The 17,644-nt window shown below is 46.7% G+C and overlaps 1 protein-coding gene across 1 annotated transcript in view; it reads left to right on the top strand.

The window, feature by feature from the left end:
- Positions 1 to 16,049, top strand: part of NSFL1C (NSFL1 cofactor) — a 28,634-nt gene extending 12,585 nt beyond the window's left edge. The window contains exons 4-10 of the mRNA XM_007960027.1: positions 1,711 to 1,716; positions 2,284 to 2,449; positions 3,115 to 3,207; positions 5,209 to 5,318; positions 5,717 to 5,854; positions 13,519 to 13,683; positions 15,887 to 16,049. Coding sequence (XP_007958218.1) covers positions 1,711 to 1,716; positions 2,284 to 2,449; positions 3,115 to 3,207; positions 5,209 to 5,318; positions 5,717 to 5,854; positions 13,519 to 13,683; positions 15,887 to 16,049 — 841 coding nt within the window. The remainder of the gene's footprint in view (positions 1 to 1,710; positions 1,717 to 2,283; positions 2,450 to 3,114; positions 3,208 to 5,208; positions 5,319 to 5,716; positions 5,855 to 13,518; positions 13,684 to 15,886) is intronic.
- The last annotated feature ends 1,595 nt before the right edge of the window (positions 16,050 to 17,644 follow it).

The following is a 17,644-nucleotide window of genomic DNA, read 5'->3' on the forward strand; positions in this document are numbered from 1 at the left end:
CCCATCAGCCACTCCTCGGAAGGAAGGTTGGGCAATCCTACTTCCGTAGTGATACTGCCTCGGAAACCCAAGGAGGGGTCGCTATGAGTCAGGGCTGACTTGACGGCACATAACAACATAATAACAACAACAACAATTCCATAACTCAGAGGTAACCAAGTTTCCATAACATTTTGATATGTTTCTTTCCTGCTTTGTCCTTTTCATCGAAAAAGCAATATATCCATGTAAATAACAAAGGCTTATAAATGTGTATTCCCACACACGGCACACAGATTTTTTTTCTAACCTATAAGAATTTTATACTGAAAGTAATTCATGCTGACGTTCATAATGTGATGAGAAAATGTACCACTCATCCATCTACTCTTTTGTAACTACAGTTGATATTTTGTCCTCTTTGCATTTAGTCTTTGTTCTGTGTATAAATACACTTTCTTTTACGTTTTACATGGTGAAGGTCAGATAATTTTGTTTCTTGCTGTTACGGATTAATGGATTAATGTTACATCTTAAGGACTTCTCCATGTCATAAAAATTCTTCCTAAGCATTTTCAGTGGCTATAATAATAATCCATTATATGGAATGTTTAACACTTGGATTGTTTCCAGTTTTTCTCTACCATAAATATCAGTGCTGTGAACATCTTTGTGTATTCATCTTTGACCACATTCTAGATTATTTTCTTAGAATAGTGTCTAGAAATAGAAATCCATGTCAAAGGTATGAATATTTTTAAGGCACTTGATCGCAGGCTCCTAGTTCTTAAGCCAAGGCTTTAAGACCTTAAGAAAGCCCTTACAGCCCATTGAGCAGAACTTCATCTACCTAGAATGAACTGGCTGTTGTCTCATTTCACGGGTTTTAGTTCTCCATGGGATCTGCACCGGTCTGTTGAACAGTCCTAAGGAACATTGCATAATAACCATTATGGAAATGCAATTACCTCATCATGGTCACTCTTTGGGAAGTGAGCTGAGAAATTACATGCATTCAATTACCTGTTATCTTCCATATTGTGACCTTCACACTGCCTCAGAGCCTCCCTTTTACTGAAGGTTCAGTAATATATGTTAATTTCAGGGCTTTACCCTCCTCTAGTAAAAGGCTGCATCATCAGATATGTGATGCCTAGGTCCTAAATGACCTCCTCCTGCCAGCCAAGCCCGTCCTCCATGTGATGACTTTTCCTTTATTTCACATCCCCACTATTTCTGTGGCTCCTTAGCATTGCAGACCTGGTGCCGGTGTCCTCACCAAGGTCTATGACTTTGCCTTGCACACCCTAGGGAATGTCAGGAAATAAAGGGCTGAGGCAAATTTTTACAGGTTCTCCATTCTCCCCACTCGGGGATGTGGTATTGACTTAACTGTCAGTAGGGATGATAAGGAGGCAGCTGGCCAGGCTCTGTGACAACTGGTTTTCAGACCCAGGTAAAAAAGTTAAGCTAAGTTAATGTCAAGCTGTGCTCAACCATTGCAAAGCCTGGCATGGGTGTCTTGGGGCTTGTACTTGAGATTGGAGCTTCCCCAACCTTTTCCAGTGCCCTCTGCTCACTGCCCCCAGTGTCTGTCACAAGAATGTCAGGGTGAGGCGAGACTTGGGTAAGCCTGTGGTGCCATATCTCACCACCTTACATGTGTGCGTTACTCTGTGCTTGTTCTTTTGCATACACCCGCTGATTTGAACCTCACCGCCCTGACTTAAGGAACAGGTAGGTAGGGCATGTGGTCCTTCCCTCCCATTTCAAAGACAAGGAAAATGAGATACAGAACAGTTCACTGAATTGCCCAGGGTCACACAGTTGTAGAGTCAGGGCTGAAGCCAGCTGCTTCTACTAACCACACCACTGACACCATTAACCCAGAGTACTAGTGGTGGCTGCTTCTGACTGTGACTGTAGTTGCTGTCTCCTGGAGAGCAGCTGGCCACCTAATGGATAAATCCCAGCTGGGGCGAGCTGACATGCTGCCGTGCATGCCTGGCATATCCTTCCCCCTGATTTGTTCATCTGACAAACTCATCCCAGAAAACAATACCTCTTTTAGGATGTTTAGACTGTCCGCCCCAGCTAAGTGCTCCCAGCATACCCCGTCACTGACTGCCGTTGCTGCTCACACTGCCTGCCTCCTTACATGTGTCCCCAGCTAGACAGTAAGTTCCCACAGATGGGCAAGGGGCCCTTCATCTCGGTCTACCCAGCACCTAGCCAAGAGCCTGGTGTATGCTCTGTTCATGTTTGCCAAGTGCGTTTGGTGTTAGAGGTGTATTTTCTGCCCAGGTTTTATGCTGGGGGCTCAGAGAGAAGTGGACAACAGATTGTTGGACCTCCCAGGAAGAAAAGTCCCAACGAGCTGGTGGATGATCTCTTTAAAGGTGCAAAGGAGCATGGAGCCGTAGCTGTGGACCGAGTGACCAAGAGCCCGGGAGAGACCAGTAAACCAAGAGTGAGCACAGGGGGTGTGCCTCTGCCTCTTGGACTTGGGTTCTAGAGGTGGGAAGGAGGCCTTCTTCACCTTCTTAGTGGTTTTGTTTTTGTATTTTTCCTTTGCTTGCTTAGTCTTTTATTTCAAAGATCAATGCAGTTTTTCTTGCCCCTTAAGATTAAACAACAGTTTGGGGCAAAGTGTTTAAGGCTGTGGTATGTAGTCTAGATCAGACACTGCAAATAGGTTTAATTTGACCTATCCAGTTCAGCCTACTCAGTGTTTCACTTTGTTTTAATTGAATTAATAACCATCTGTTTTAACATAAAATCTGGATATCTGAAATCTTTGGAAAAAATAAAAAATTTTTGGTATTATCTTGTACCCAAATTCCTACATGGTCACAATTAACTAGAGCTGAGTAGCAGCTGCCCCCTTTAACCAGGCAGGGTCACCCCTCCCAGTTTTCTCCCTAATCCTGGGCACTTAATTCATTTATGATACTGCCTAGCCCCATAGACACCAAGTTTGATATCCATATAGAGTGCGTCAGGTACTTGACAAGCTTGATCAGGAGCCCTGGCCACCTCTTTCCAGTCACCTAAGGTATATCAGTTAAGCAGTCACCTGAGTGACCCCACCACCATTGACCAACCCCTCAAATGTTTATTGAACTTCTTTTGTAGCCATTTGCTGGGGGTGGCTACCGCCTTGGGGCAGCACCAGAGGAGGAATCTGCATACGTGGCAGGAGAAAGGAGGCGGCATTCTAGCCAAGACGTGAGTGTGCATCTGACTTCCCTGGGGAAGCTTGCGATCAGAAGGGGCTGGTCACCTTTTACGCATGAACCAGCAGCCTCTGCAAAGGTGGCCTGCAGAGACAGTGTCCCTGCTGTGATCCCTGAACAGAGAACATTACCTGAGACTCAAAGGGAGCTGTCATCTGGTTGGCAAGGGGGCTGGTGAGAATGGGTGCGGGGAGGTGGGCAGACAAGGAAAGGTTCCTCAGCATCCCATGAAACTCAGGCAGAGGCACAGGTATAGCTGGGATTCTCGGATTGTGTAGATGTGGCTAAAAAACTAGCTCTTCAGGCTACCGGAGGCCTGAAACAAGGTTGGGCAGTCTACTTCCATAGTGATACTGCCTCGGAAACCCAAGGAGGGGTTGCTATGAGTCGGGTCCAACTCACTGGCAAATAACAGCAACAGTACTTTTTCCACATAGGATTTCTCCCACCCTGTAAGTTATCATCATACTATATAGATAATTTTAAGTAGTTTGTTAAATATGCCATAAGCATTTTATGTAGCCTTATAACCACTATTTTGTATAATATATTTGTTTTTAATTATTTTGGATTTTATTCCAAAACAAAATCCATCACTTAAATGAAAATCCACCCGCTGCTTCACAGGAGAAGGATGTGGTATCCAACTTCCATAAAGATTATAGCCTTGGAAATCTTAGGGAGCATTTCTACTTTTGTCATACAGAATCAACTCATGGCAGTGGATTTGCATTTGGTTTTTGGTGTCCACCTGAGGTGGTGGTTGTTAGGTGCTGTCGAGTCAGTTCAAACCGTAGCCACCTTTTGTAGAATGGAACAAAACACTGCCTAGTCCTGCACCATCCTCACATTCGTACTGTCCCTAAGCCCGTTGTTGTAGCCACTACATCCATCCATCTCACCGAGGGTCTTCCTCCTTTTCACTGACCCTCCATTTTACCAAGCACAATGTCCTTCTCCAGGAACTGGTGCTGCGTGATACGTCCACAGTACATGAGACAAAATCTCACCACCCTCACTTCCAAGGAGCATTCTGGCTGTACTTCCTCCAACATAGATTTGTTCGTTCTTCTGTCAGTCTATGGTATATTCAGTATTCTTTGCCAATAACATAATTCAGATGTATCAGTTCTTCTTTAGGAGGAGCTCTGGTAGTGTAGTGCCTAAGGCACTTGACTGCTAACTAGAAGGCTGGCAGTTCAAACCCACCAGCCACTCCTCGCAAGGAAGGTTGGGCAATCTACTTCCATAGTGATACTGCCTCAAAAACCCAAGGAGGGGTTGCTACGAGTCCGGTCACTGGCACAGACAACAGCAACAGTTCTTCAGGCTTCCTTATTCATTGTCTAGTTTTCAAATGCATATGAGGCAGTTGAAAATACCTTGGCTTGGGTCAGGTACATCTTAGTCCTCAAAGTGACCTCTTTCCTTTTTAACACTTTTGAAGAGGTTTTTTTGCCGCAGATTTGCCCGGTGCAGTGTATCCACGTGCAGCAGCAGCTGCTAATACATTTGTATATCATCTTCTAGACCTTTTTGTGTGAAGGTGTATTGGGGATTGTTATTGTTAACAAAAATTGTAGATACCATTTTTAAAGATTACAGAATAGTTCTTGAGTTGATTTGTCATGGTTTTTTAGTTGACACAAGCTGCATTCCAGGTACATTGGCAGCCCTGCAGATGAGGAAGCCGTAATTCCCATTGAATCACCAGTCAGCCACCTAGCTAATGAGTGGCAAAGTCAAGATGCAAACTCAAGTCTCCTTAGAACAGTCTATGCTTCAACCTGTGCCACATTACCTTCCTATTTTAAGTTAATACTTATTTGGTTGGGAGTTGATTGATTTCCGTATGTGTGTATGTGTACACATGTCTGCTTGTATTACTATCAGCAACAGAGTGAAACAGTGAAAGCCCGCTGGTTTGCAGGTTCAAGTAGGTGCTTGCCAGGTTCCCAGCAGTGTGTTAACTGCTTATCTCCTGTCATCACAGGTTCATGTGGTTTTGAAGCTCTGGAAGAGTGGATTCAGCTTAGACAATGGCGAGCTCAGAAGCTACCAAGACCCATCCAATGCCCAGTTTCTGGAGTCTATCCGCAGAGGGTGAGCAGAAAATCCCTCTTTCAGGGCCCATATCAGTAAGTGAGATAGCACATGGGAATGGAAGAGGCTGATCAGAACATTTACTATTTGAAAAGTAAGTTCTTTGAAGCAGATTTGGCAGTTAAGATGCAGGTTCACACGTCTCACTGACCTGCTCCAACAACTTTTGTTTGTCCATTTCTCCCCCTTTGGGCCCTGGACAGAGTCAAGTGAGACCAAGTTTTTAAAAAAATAAAAATAACAGTTTTCTACAGAGAGAAGGTAGAGGTAGCCAGTGAGTAGAGTAGCCAACTGCATATGGAGCACAGTGATTCTCACAGTTGGAACTGAGAAGTCTCTTCTCCCCTTGCCCCCACCACTACACTGTGTGGACCCTAGCCTCACCTTTTCTCCTCCAGAGAGGTACCAGCAGAGCTGCGGAGGTTAGCACATGGCGGGCAGGTGAACCTGGACATGGAGGACCATCGGGACGAGGAGTTCGTGAAGCCCAAGGGAACCTTCAAAGCCTTCACTGGAGAGGGTCAGAAACTGGGCAGGTAAGGAGTAGCACAGACCACGGGGCGGGGCTGAGTCTCTTCCTGCCAGACCCAGCAGACCCAGTGTGCCTCTCACTCTGCGTAGCTCTTTACTACTTACAAAGCAGTGAAAATTTTATTTTGATGAGAGGAAGAGGATGTAGTATGTGAGCTTTAGAGTTAACAAACCCATGGTTAAATATCTGCTGCTTCACTTTTTAGCTATGCTACCTTGGACATACAGCTTCAGTTTCCTCAGCTATAAATGGGTCTAATAAGAGTCTTACCTCGTAAAATTATTGTTGGCAGGAATAAATGAGCTAATGCATATAGAGCTGCATAGTGATCTTGATGGCTTGAGCCTGAAACACACACACATACTCAGGTCGCCTGAATTGTGGATTCAGCAGGACTAGGAATTCCGCATCCTTCAGCACAGCCAGGCCTCGCAGAGGCTTGTTCAGAGTCTAGGGAAGCTCAAGGGCATCATTGCCCCATGGGGGCTGGGGCTCCTCCACTGGGGCAGCTCAGCAGCTTGGATCTCTTTGGCCTTGGCCAGCACTCACTGTCATATCTTGGGACTTTGTGCCTTGTCCTCTTATCTTTGTTTTGTAACTACTACCAAAAGGAACTCTTGATCTTGCATTCAAGCCCCCTGAGAGGATGTGATTGGTTAACAGTCACCTGTTAACTATCATAAGCAGACTTCTCCCACCAGACCCCTTTGCTAATTTTTCCCAGCCCATCACCAAACTGCCTTCTGTCAGTGGTCCACTCAGCTTTAGCCATGCTCATGGGCAACTTGGTGATCCTGTTTAGAGTGTAGTGACCTGCACCAGTAAAATCCTTTTTGTCCAGAGTAGAAAGCTTAGACTCTTGTATATTAAAGGGCTTATCCTTGGGCACATGGTTGGTATGTGGTAGAGCCAGGACCAGAACCCAAGCTTTCTGGTTGCCATTGCTTTCCACATACCTGCACAGCAGGACACACTCTGTGACCTAGATCTGGCAGTTCTCAAGCTGGTCACTGCCCTTGCTCACCTCTCCACCATCTGTATTGGCCTACCAGCAGCAGTGCCACTTGAACTTCTGGCTGGCCCTTTCCTAGAATCCCCTGCCTCCTTGCTGGCCTCATCAGAAACAAGGGTCAGAGCTCAGGACAGTAGAGACCAATAGGCTGTGATTTACCAGGACCTGAAGGATTTCCGAGTGAAGTCAGCCCTGCCATCCTCATTTCATCTCCACACTGCTCAGGGCTGTGGGTTAGTCCAGGACAGCCATTGTCAACATGCTTCAGCTGCGCTTCCTGACAGCCGGCAGGCATGGTGTGCCTGGTAGAGAAAGTGAAAATTGCTTTTTCTCTCATTCTTAAAGTAAAGCGTGGTCATCTTTTTAAAAAACAGAAAATACAGAGAAAGGATAAAAACTATCCCTAATCCTAACCAGAAATAGCAAGTTACTCTCTGGGGCATATTCTTCTTGTCTTTCTTACATATGTAACTTGTGGGGTGGGGTAGTGGGAGAGGGATGTGTATATTTCAGACGTGCTGTTTTACACCTGCTGTTTTGCCTTATCAGCACATATGTCTGTGATTCTGTATCAGTAAATGCATTTCCACAATGAGGAGCTCTGGTAGCATAGTGCCTAAAGCACTTGACTGCTAACCAGAAGGCTGGTGGTTCAAACCCACCAGACGCTCCTCGGAAGGAAGGTTGGGCAATCTACTTCTGTAGTGATAGCACCTCAGAAACCCAAGGGGGGGTCGCTATGAGTCAGGTCCCACTCAATAGCACATAACAACAACAACAAACTTACATAATTTTCAATCCTATGGATATGCTATAATTTAACCAGTCTCCACTGCTAAACATTAAGGCAAATCAAAATTACAGTGAATATCTCTGTAATTACATCTTTGCATACCCCTTAATCTAGGACATGTGCTAGAAGTAAGATTGCTGGCTCAAAAGGTCTTTGGATTTTTGAAATATTTTCAAATTGCTCACCCAAAAAGTGGTATCTGTTTTATATCAAAATACCGTATAGTTTCAGTTTGTTTAATTTCCTAATACTAACAAGAAGTGCTATTACTGTCAGAAAACCTAATGTGTGCAGGACTTCACATCTCAAAAAACTAAAATGTTTTTGAAGAAGTCCGTTTTAGCAGGTTGGGAATAAATAAGTAAGTAGTGTGGCGATGAGGCCACAAGGTTGGATAGAACTTGATTATCAGTTATGATGTTTGTTGGCTGAATGAATATATGTTGCCAGTCCCACTTTGTTTTATTTCAGTTCCTGCTTTTTTGAAAGATGAACTGAAATGTTTTATACAACTAAGTGAAGTGGGCTTTCATCTGTTGTTTCATGGATAGCTTTGTTTATTTTTCCCATAAATTTTGCTACATTTTTTTTTAATTGTGATTTGGGTGAAGATTTACAGAGCAAACACTTTCCATACAGCAGTTCACATATACTTTGTCTCATGACATTGACCACAGTTTACCACAGTGCAACAGCCCCCCTCCCACTTCCTCCCCATAGTTGCCTCTTCCCAGTGTCCATCCCTCCATACACTCCTGCCCCCTGAGCTGTCTCCCTGTGCATAAGCAGCCCTTCTTTCTCCCAAAATCTTGCTACATTTTTCACTGTTCTGTGTTCTGGTTAACAAAAATGATCAGAAGCTGCAGATTTCAGAAAGTTTTCTCAGTAAAACTTAAGATCAAACTGAACTAGAGGCGGGGGGTGGTGGTTTACCTCAAAAATCAGTCATTCTGGTCCTTCTTCCTCAAAATGATCTGGAAAATTAAAGTTAATGGATAGGTTGTTCTCAGCTCGAAGATTTTGAGACAATTCTTTCAGTTATATTAAACTTTTTGTTGATCTCAGTTGTTTATCGGTTTGTTTGGGTGGGAGCGAATCTTGGGAAAGACTCCATTTATCTGATTTTTCGTAGCAGACCAGTAGGAAGAGTTCACTTTGAGCATGGCTGCTGCTGGAGGTGAGCTTTGGCTGCTCCCTGTGCTTGCTTTCTGTTGTGAGGAAGATTGCAGTCTCCAGATTTGTGCTATGTGACAAAAAGTGCCCCAGTGCCCAATTCATTCCACGGGAAATGAGCAGTTGGGGAACCAGACTCTCCATCTCCCATGACTCACTGTGTGATGTCCATAGACACTGAAGAAACCCCTGTGTTTCCAGATGGCTTCTCTTTGTTTTCCTCTTTGATCTGACTATTCCCCAATGAATGCTCTCACTAGGGCACATGGACCAGCCACTTTTTGACAAGAATGACTCAGTTTTTAGAGGTTTTCAGGTGATCAGGTAGTTTGGAACTGATGTTCTTTTGAACATCTTGCTCTCACTGAGAATCTTGAGGCTTGGTATTGTGGTTCCTAAATGCTATTTCCTTCTCCGTGCCCCCCCACCCTCCTCAAGGGCGGCAAGGGATGGGAGTGCCTGTCAGGTGACCTTCAGCTTTCAGCCCATGTGTAAAAAAAAAAAAAAACTCACTGCCATTAAGTCAATTCCAACTCATAGCAACCCCCATTGGGTTTCCAAGACTGTAAATCTTCACAGAAGCAGACTGCCTCATCTCTCTTCTGTGGATTGGCTGGTGGGTTCAAACCACTGACCTTTTGGTTAGCAGCCAAATGCCTTAACCATGCATAGACAGTAGTATTTAAGTGATTTTGCTCCAGAGTTTAGGGAAATACAAATGGGCCAGAACCTTGAAGAGCGGTTGTAGTCAGCTGTTTGAGTGTTTTCTGTTAGCTGAGCTCTGTGCTCAGAGCAGTTCGTATTAGTCTTGTTTTGATCCCACCCTGTAAATGAGGACTCTGAGGCTGGCAATATTAGGTTGCCCCAGATCTGTGCTCTTACTCACCACAAAGCACTGTGTCTCAGATGTCCTTGCATAGCCACACAGACAGTTGTTGCACTTTTACAGTATGCTGGGTGTGGTGCAAATTTTGTTATTTTCTCAACTCAGCTCCATTTTATTGATGAAGAAACTGAATCTGGAATAAAGTTTCTATTTATGATAGACCTGAAATCCAGGCCTAGGTCTCTGGAGAATGTGGCAGGTGTTGAGAACACAGGACCTAGAGCCACACAGCTGGAAGTGTATCCTGGCTCAGACCAACACTGGGATCCTCCAAGTTGCTTTACCACTATGCCTCAGTTTCCTCATCTGTAAGGTGAAAAGTGATGTGTCCCTACCTCATTGGCTGTTGTGAGGATTAGATGAGTTAATGCATCTAAAGCACTCAGCATAGGATCTCGCTGGTAATGGTGTGTTAAAAGCAACTCAGCCGAGTTCCATGTGTCAGGCTCTCCTCAGTAGGCACCTGCCAGCTCTATGCAGGCAGCTGTTCTGGAAAGGCCAGAAACATCATGACTTGTCTTGTACAGAGAACTTCCTCCAGGGACACTATATTTGGCCCTCTGTTAACATCTCGTTTAATGCTCCCGACTTGTTCAGTTTAGTGAGAGCTGGGACCAGATGGCAGGTCTTTGCAGCTCCAAAATGTGTGTTGTTTCCCCGGCATCAGCTGACCCCCCTAATAATGCTGCCGTTTAAAGGACCATCTACCCTATGAAATAAGGAGGTGGCAGAGAGAGGATCCCCATTGTACAGAAAGGAAAGTTAAAGTGCTGCTTTGGTTGCTTTGTGCTGCTGTAACAGAAAATGCCATAGGTAGATGGATGGCTTTCACAGACAGGAGTTTATTCTCAGTTACCGTTTGGGAGGCTAGAAGTCTGAGTTCAGAGTGCCAGCTCTAGGGGCTGGGTGAAAGCCCCTCGACTTCGCTCTGCCTCTTGCTCCGCCTCTTGTTCCCGGCCCACTGAAGCTACAGGTATCTCTTCACTCAGGCAGCTGCTGGCTGCTGAGGCTGACAACCCCGAGGTTGACAAGTAAAAAGGCACGGTCTCAACATTACCAAACCACATGGCAGGCCATGGAATCAAGTCCATTAAGAGTCCCAAGATAGTCTGATAGAGCCTGGTGGAACACCTGAGACTGGGGCCCCTAGCTGCCCGTCAGGTCTGGAATTGAACCCACACCTGTCTTTTGGCTTCCAGCCAAACAAAAGACAGGGATAGGAGTTGAACATTCACCTGAGGTAGATACACTCCTTGGAGAGAACAATCATGGGAGAAAGAAGGGCTGTTTATGCACAGGGAGACAGCTCAGGGGGCAGGGGTGCATGGGAGGATGGACACAGGGAAGAGGTGACTGTCAGGAAGAAGTGGGAAGGGAGCTGTTGCATTGTGGTGAATTGTGGTCAATGCCATGAGACAAAGTGTATGTGAACTACTGCATGGAAAGTGAATTTGCTCTGTAAATTTTCACCCAAATCACAATTTTTTAAAAAAAGAGTCCCAAGATAGGCAGACAACATGGCAGGCTGCTGAAAATGACTCGGCTACGTGCAGGATTCAAGCGTGCCAGACGCTGAAGACCATTCCAAAAGCTGCTGCTTATATACTGGGAGCAGACCCACATCCCTAAAGCAGCTACTCAGCTGCTTACAGCAGATTCCACCATGGAGCTGATAGCCAGTCTCATCATGGGAGTAACTACAACTAACTGCCCAGCCACTCAACCAGGCGCAGACAAGTTGATAACATAACCTTAACTACCACAGGTGCTGAGACACTCAGTAACCTGTTGCGGTCACACAGCTCATAAGTGGGGCAGTGATCAGATTCTCTGGGAGCAGGGGAGTAATTGGAGAAAGCATTTTCAATATAAGTATTATTTTCCTAGAGTAAACCACTGAAAGTGAAAATTGGCAAAGTCTTGGCTGGTGTGAACACGGAATAGCGAGAAGGCCTGCTCGTTGCATAAGCTTAAACTGCTCTCCAGCATGTGCTTCTGTAAAGTGGGATACTCCCATCTCACAGGCTGGTTGTGGTGATCACTGGCATCATGAGGTAAAGCCCCCTTAGGCCAGTACACAGTGCTGTAAATGGCATCCCTGTTTGGTTCCTCCCTTTCCTACCCCTCACCTATGCTGAACAGAAGATGTCAGCTATTTTGGAATAATAGCTTCTGTCTCGTTTTAGGCCCTGACTTAAGACATGGTGATGGCTCCCTCTCTAGCACTTGGGGTTGTTATGAATGATTGAGGGACAGGCGGCCTAGGGTCTAATTGTAGAGCTGACCTAACATCCATAACTAGTGACCAAAAGCGGCAGATAGTAGACCTTAGGCATTTACAGATTGAACATTTAACCTCTCACTATTTCCAAACCATTCTGGAGGCCTGTGGTGGTGTGATTTGTGCCTAAGCCGGGGCCCACATTTGAGTCCATGTGCTGTGAGTCCCACATCCTTAGATGCAACTGCTCTCTTAGTGGGAAGTATGGCCAGCATCCTCCTCTGGGTGCCACTCTAATTCTCTAGGCCCACGTTTTTCATGTTCACAGAAGAGAGTTCACTTTTTAGTTATTCTGTGTTAAATATGTGCTCTGGGGCATGGTTTCCCAAACTGAGTTTCATGAAATTCTTTTTCTACTGGAGGTTAATAAGTACAACCCAAAAAGAGGGTCTGGCAGTCTAAAAGTTTATCTGAACTACAGGATCATGAAGATCTTTAATATGCTAGTGGCTTTTGTAATATATGGCATTTTCCAAATCTTCCTAGAGCTGTCTCAAGGGATGAGGGTCTTGTGGAACACACTTCAAGCTGGATTTGCTACAGGTGTCCTTTCTAGGCTACTAGCATCTGAGGGAAGGGATATGGGTAGGTGCTGATGGAGGCTTTGTCAGGGAGAGTGAGCTCATCTAATGGCCTCTTTTCTCAGCAGAAGTCTAGGTTAGGTCATGTGCTGGGAGAAAGGCAGAGAGTGAGATAGGTAGGTGGTTCCAAGGAGAGGGATAAGACATCAAGCAGTTTTGACATTTGTACTTGTCAGGCAATGTTTGATGTAATTCTCCCCTTTAGTCATCATAAAAAAAGGAGCAAGTTAGGTGGTCCTAACCCATGTTCAAAAGTCCTTGTTCCTACCGTTGTTGAAACTAAGGGAGCTTAAATAGCTTGCCAAAGCCACATTGTGGGTACATTCAAACTCCAGTTCATCTAGGTCCGAGATCTAAACTCTGAATGCTGTGGCAGGCACCATGTCCTGTTCATATAATCAATCCTGTGGTACCTGGCACTTAGTTGACCTTCTGGATATCTTGGCCCCTTCCTGAGAGTTGGCACGTGAGTTAGATATGCACAGTAAGCTGGCACTAGGGGTGCAGGCCTGAAAATGCCATCCCAGAGAGATGTCAGACTCCTCCCTGACAGACTCACCACCAGGCTGCATCAGGCCGCCTCCACTGCTTTCCCATGGAACACTCCCCACCACCATCCCAACCTGGGTTTTGCACACTGCTCTCCTCTCGTGCCCTTGTTGAGGTGAGCACATGGAGGAAGGAGGAGGATGAGTACCTCACCTAAGGTTAGCTGGGAGTCAGGAAGCTGGTGGTGACAGATGTTTCAGGGTTTGGGGTGAATTCTGCTGGACTTGTAAGTTCCGTGAAGCAGTGATTCTGTCTTTCTCAGGCACTGTTTATATCAGCTGCACCAAAGTCAGTGCCACGTGCACAGCAAACGCTCAGTAAAAGTCAGAAGGGGATTCCTTTCCCGCTGCACACTGTTTGTGCCCATGACCTGATGGGATCTTCTCTCCTCAGCACTGCCCCCCAGGTGTTGACTAGCAGCTCTCCAGCCCAACAGGCAGAAAATGAAGCCAAAGCGAGCTCCTCTGTCTCCATCAACGAGTCGGAGCCAACCACAAACATCCAAATACGGCTCGCCGATGGCGGGAGGCTGGTGCAGAAATTTAACCACAGCCACAGGTACCTAGCGTCGTAGCCTGGCTTATTCTAGGAGTGCTTTCAGAGCCTAGCACACGCATGGGAAGCAAGGAGACGTTCTTCTGCCCAGACACAGCAGGTGGTTCATGCCATCCAGAGGAGGGGGTCGGATGAGAAGGACTGAGGGGCGGAAGCCTTTGGTTCTGCCCCCACTTGCCTATTAATATGCCCAGTGACTGACTGCTTACCTTCCTCCTCCTGTGGGTTTCGTTTCTTGATCCTCAAAATTAGGGGGTTGGATTCAGGCAGTGGTCCCCAGTTGTTTTAGCCACTAAACTTTTTGTTCAAAGGAAATTTCATGCTGAAACCCAAATATAGAACAAGTAAAATCAGAACTGCTGTGGTTGATGGAGCAGTGGGCGGTACAGTGCTAGCATCTCACCCACCTGACTTCCCCCGCCTCTGAAAACTACCAGGCTAGTAAGTCTCTTCAAGATCTGTCTTTGAGAATTGGGGAAACACCTGCTCTGCTATCTGAGGCCACCTGAACAAGGCAAACCATCTTCTCTCACCCCTTCCCCTCCTGTCTTAAAGATGAGGAAACTAGCGGAGGAGGTGCTAGAAGACTGTTGATAGTACAAATATTGGGCAGCTCCTTTCTCTAGAGCAGGAGTTCCTGGGTGCAAACGGTTAAGTGCCCAACTACTAAATGAAAGGTTGCTGGTTCATACCCACCCAGTAGGAGCCTTGGAAGACAGGCCTGGCCATCTACTTCCAAAAGGTCACAGCCTGGAAAACCCTCTGGGGCACAGACACGGGCCGCCTGAGTCAGAACTGACTTGGTGGCAACTGGTTTGGTTTTTGATTTCTCTAGATTGGGGGTGTCCACATTTCATTAGTGATGGGCCAACTAAACCAGAACCCATGGGAGGCCCTGAATTGTTTGACAGGGTTCACATTAGGGAAGAGTTGATAAGCCCCAGGTGGGGAGCCTGGAGCACATGGAGGCTTTGTTCCAAGGTTTTCTATTGTTGTTGTTGTTGTTGTTGTTATTTGCCGTGGGCCCTGACTCATAGCGACCCCTCCTTGGGTTTCCGAGGCAGTATCACTACGGAAGTAGGATTGCCCAACCTTCCTTCCGAGGAGTGGCTGGTGGGTTTGAACCACCAGCCTTCTGGTTAGCAGTGAAATGCCTTAGGCACTATGCTACCAGAGCTCCTATTTTCTATTAGGAGCCATTTATTACACTTCAGGTGCTTGGTGTTTAAGGGGATTAACCCTTCTCCCTTTGACCTGAGTTACTTCCTTCACTTTTATTTCACTTTTTAAAGTCAGCCTTTTAGCACAACTGCTACTTACACCCCAAGTGTGTGAAAGGGGGTTACTTGGTAAAAGTTTCAGCCTGCATCTTGGATGTCCAGGCCCATACATGTGCCACATTTTAGATTGCATTTGTTGTTGTTATGTGCGTTCGAGTCAGACTTGATTCATAGCAACCCTTCCTTGAGTTTCCGAGGCAGTATCACTACGGAAGTAGATTGCCCAGCCTTCCTTCCGAGGAGTGGCTGGTGGGTTTGAACTGCCAGCCTTCTGGTTAGCAGTCAAATACCTTAGGGACTATGCTACCAGAGCTCCCTTAGATTACTTAGAAACTTTTGTTTAAGCTCTCTGAGGAGGAAGGGTGACTTCTCAAACCATCCCCAGCTGCAGGACGGGCAGTGTCTAGGGGAGGGATTCCTGCTGCTCAGCCCTTGCTGCCCTTCATCAACTCTGCTGACATAGTCTGAGTGCCTCCTGTGGGGTTCACGGTCTGTAGGAGGAGACAGACTTGATCAGAGTATAGTGAAAAGAAGGCTCGAGATTGACCAACCAGGGCTTGGGGAAGGCTGCCTGAGGAGGTGGCTCGAGCTGAGGCCTGCATTCTGATTACGATTGCGGAAGGGGAGCATGGCTTGAGAAAACTAAAAGGAAGAGGAAAGAGCAAGGGCAAGGAGGCTGGTGTAAAATCAGGCAGGTCTAGAGGCCACAGCAGGAGGTTGTGTTGATCCCTAGGTAAATGGGAATGGGAGAATGGTTTTAAGTAGAGCAGTGACTTGATCCTAAGTGTGTTTCCAAATGTTGGCTTTGGCTGCTCTGGGAAGAGGGAGAGGGTACTTACGGGGATACAGTTCAGCCTCTGAGTGGGGGTGGGGTGGGTAGTGGAGAAGTTCTGCTCACCCACCTCCCCCTCACCCCACTGCACCAGGATCAGTGATATCCGGCTCTTCATCGTGGACGCCCGGCCGACCATGGCTGCCACCAGCTTTGTCCTCATGACTACCTTCCCGAACAAAGAGCTGGCTGACGAGAGCCAGACCTTGAGGGAAGCCAACCTGCTCAATGCTGTCATCGTGCAGAGGTTAACATAACCACCCAGCTGGCTGCCTCACTCCCTCCTGTGTCTCCCCTCAGCCCTCGGCCCGGCCCTGGTGGAGTCACCCTCCTGCCCCCTTGTGCACACCCAGCAGTCCAGTGCCACGTTTCCCTCCGTAGCTCTGGGTTCTTAGATCTCAGTTGGACATTTGTTTTCTCCTTAGTTGCATTTTCTGAGTTTTTGTGACGATCAGTGGACTTTAAAGAAAAAAAATAAATAAAAACAGCTAAAAAAAATTGAAGGATTATCACCAGCATGTTGTATGAAAACTCTCCCACTGAATCTCTTAAGTGCTTTAAGATCAGATTTATCTTGATGGGGATGAGATGGGAGGAGGGCCCAGGAACTGGGGGAAGAGCTTTCCTTTCATTCTTTCTACCTAAAAATTGCTTGTGGCACACAACACACACTGCCACCCCAAAGATGACTGCATAAGGAATTTCCCTTCTTAGAAGAGGAGAGGGGGGCACTTGGGGGAAAGAGCCCTTGCAGCCCCTCATCCCTGTGAGAACAGACGTGCTCTCGTAAGACTGGGCAGCAGCAAGTGTCCTGGAATGAGATCACACCTGGAGCACATAAGCCTGCTGGTGAAAGTACCTCCCTGTGCTCCTTTCACCCCAGCCCTTTCTTCCCTCAGCTGTGCTGTGCCCTCACCTTGGGGGTTCTTAGCTGCTCTGCCATTGCTTCATTGACTCCACGTGTGGAAGTCCTCCACAGGTGTGGGATTTTTTCACTGGGAATCAGCTCATCTGCCACCCAAATGAGTTCAGAGTCAGGGCTTCCCAGCCTGACAAAGCAGCAGAACCAAAACACCACTGAGACATCTGCCAGTGACGTGTGGAAGACATGTGGAGGGGCGGGCTCCCCTGCCAGAGCCACACGGCGCTTTCTCTGTGACTGGCATTTACAAGAGGCTTCCACTGAGCAGATTTTGAGGGTGAGTGTGATATAGCACATGGTTTTGGGGTGCAGGTTCTGATTTAGAACCATCTAAAGTTCTGATGTAATGACTTAGGCGATAGTCCCAGCTGGCATGCCCCCTCCACCCCCAGCAAGCTTCCTTCCTGTGCAGGTTTGGGGGAGGACGATCATTGGCATCCTCGATGAAACCCTTTCCACCTCCCAAATGAATGAACCTCAGACTCATAATTGACACTGACTCAGAATCTCTTGGTTTTGAGTCATAATGTGCCTGGGTCCTCTTCCCAAGCAGTCATCAATCACTTTCTCTTTCCGGCTTCATCTGCAATGAGCCATCAACCAACTCTCTATCTCCACCTGGAGCTGACCGTGGAGTTTCCACCAGGACCCATCCTGAGAAAGGGACTTGATGCTTCCGGTCCCAAGCAAGCAGGGGCTCCCTGGTCCTGCAGCATCTCCAGCAATGTTTACTCCCACAGGTGGAAGTAACTATGGAAATGAAATGCAGGTCTGCAAAACCTTTTATCAGTTGTCACCCTGATTATTAGAAACCAAAATGAGTACAGCGGAGCTCTGTACTTGGCTCATGGGTTGTTGTGAAGGACGTGAGTAACAACAGCCAGCTGTTCATCACCACTGCTCTTCTTACAGGGCAGAAAGCCTCAAGCC

The sequence above is a fragment of the Orycteropus afer genome, unplaced genomic scaffold, assembly GCF_000298275.1.
Source record: "Orycteropus afer afer isolate SDZICR_OR568_19922 unplaced genomic scaffold, OryAfe1.0 scaffold00020, whole genome shotgun sequence".
NCBI lineage: Eukaryota > Metazoa > Chordata > Mammalia > Tubulidentata > Orycteropodidae > Orycteropus > Orycteropus afer.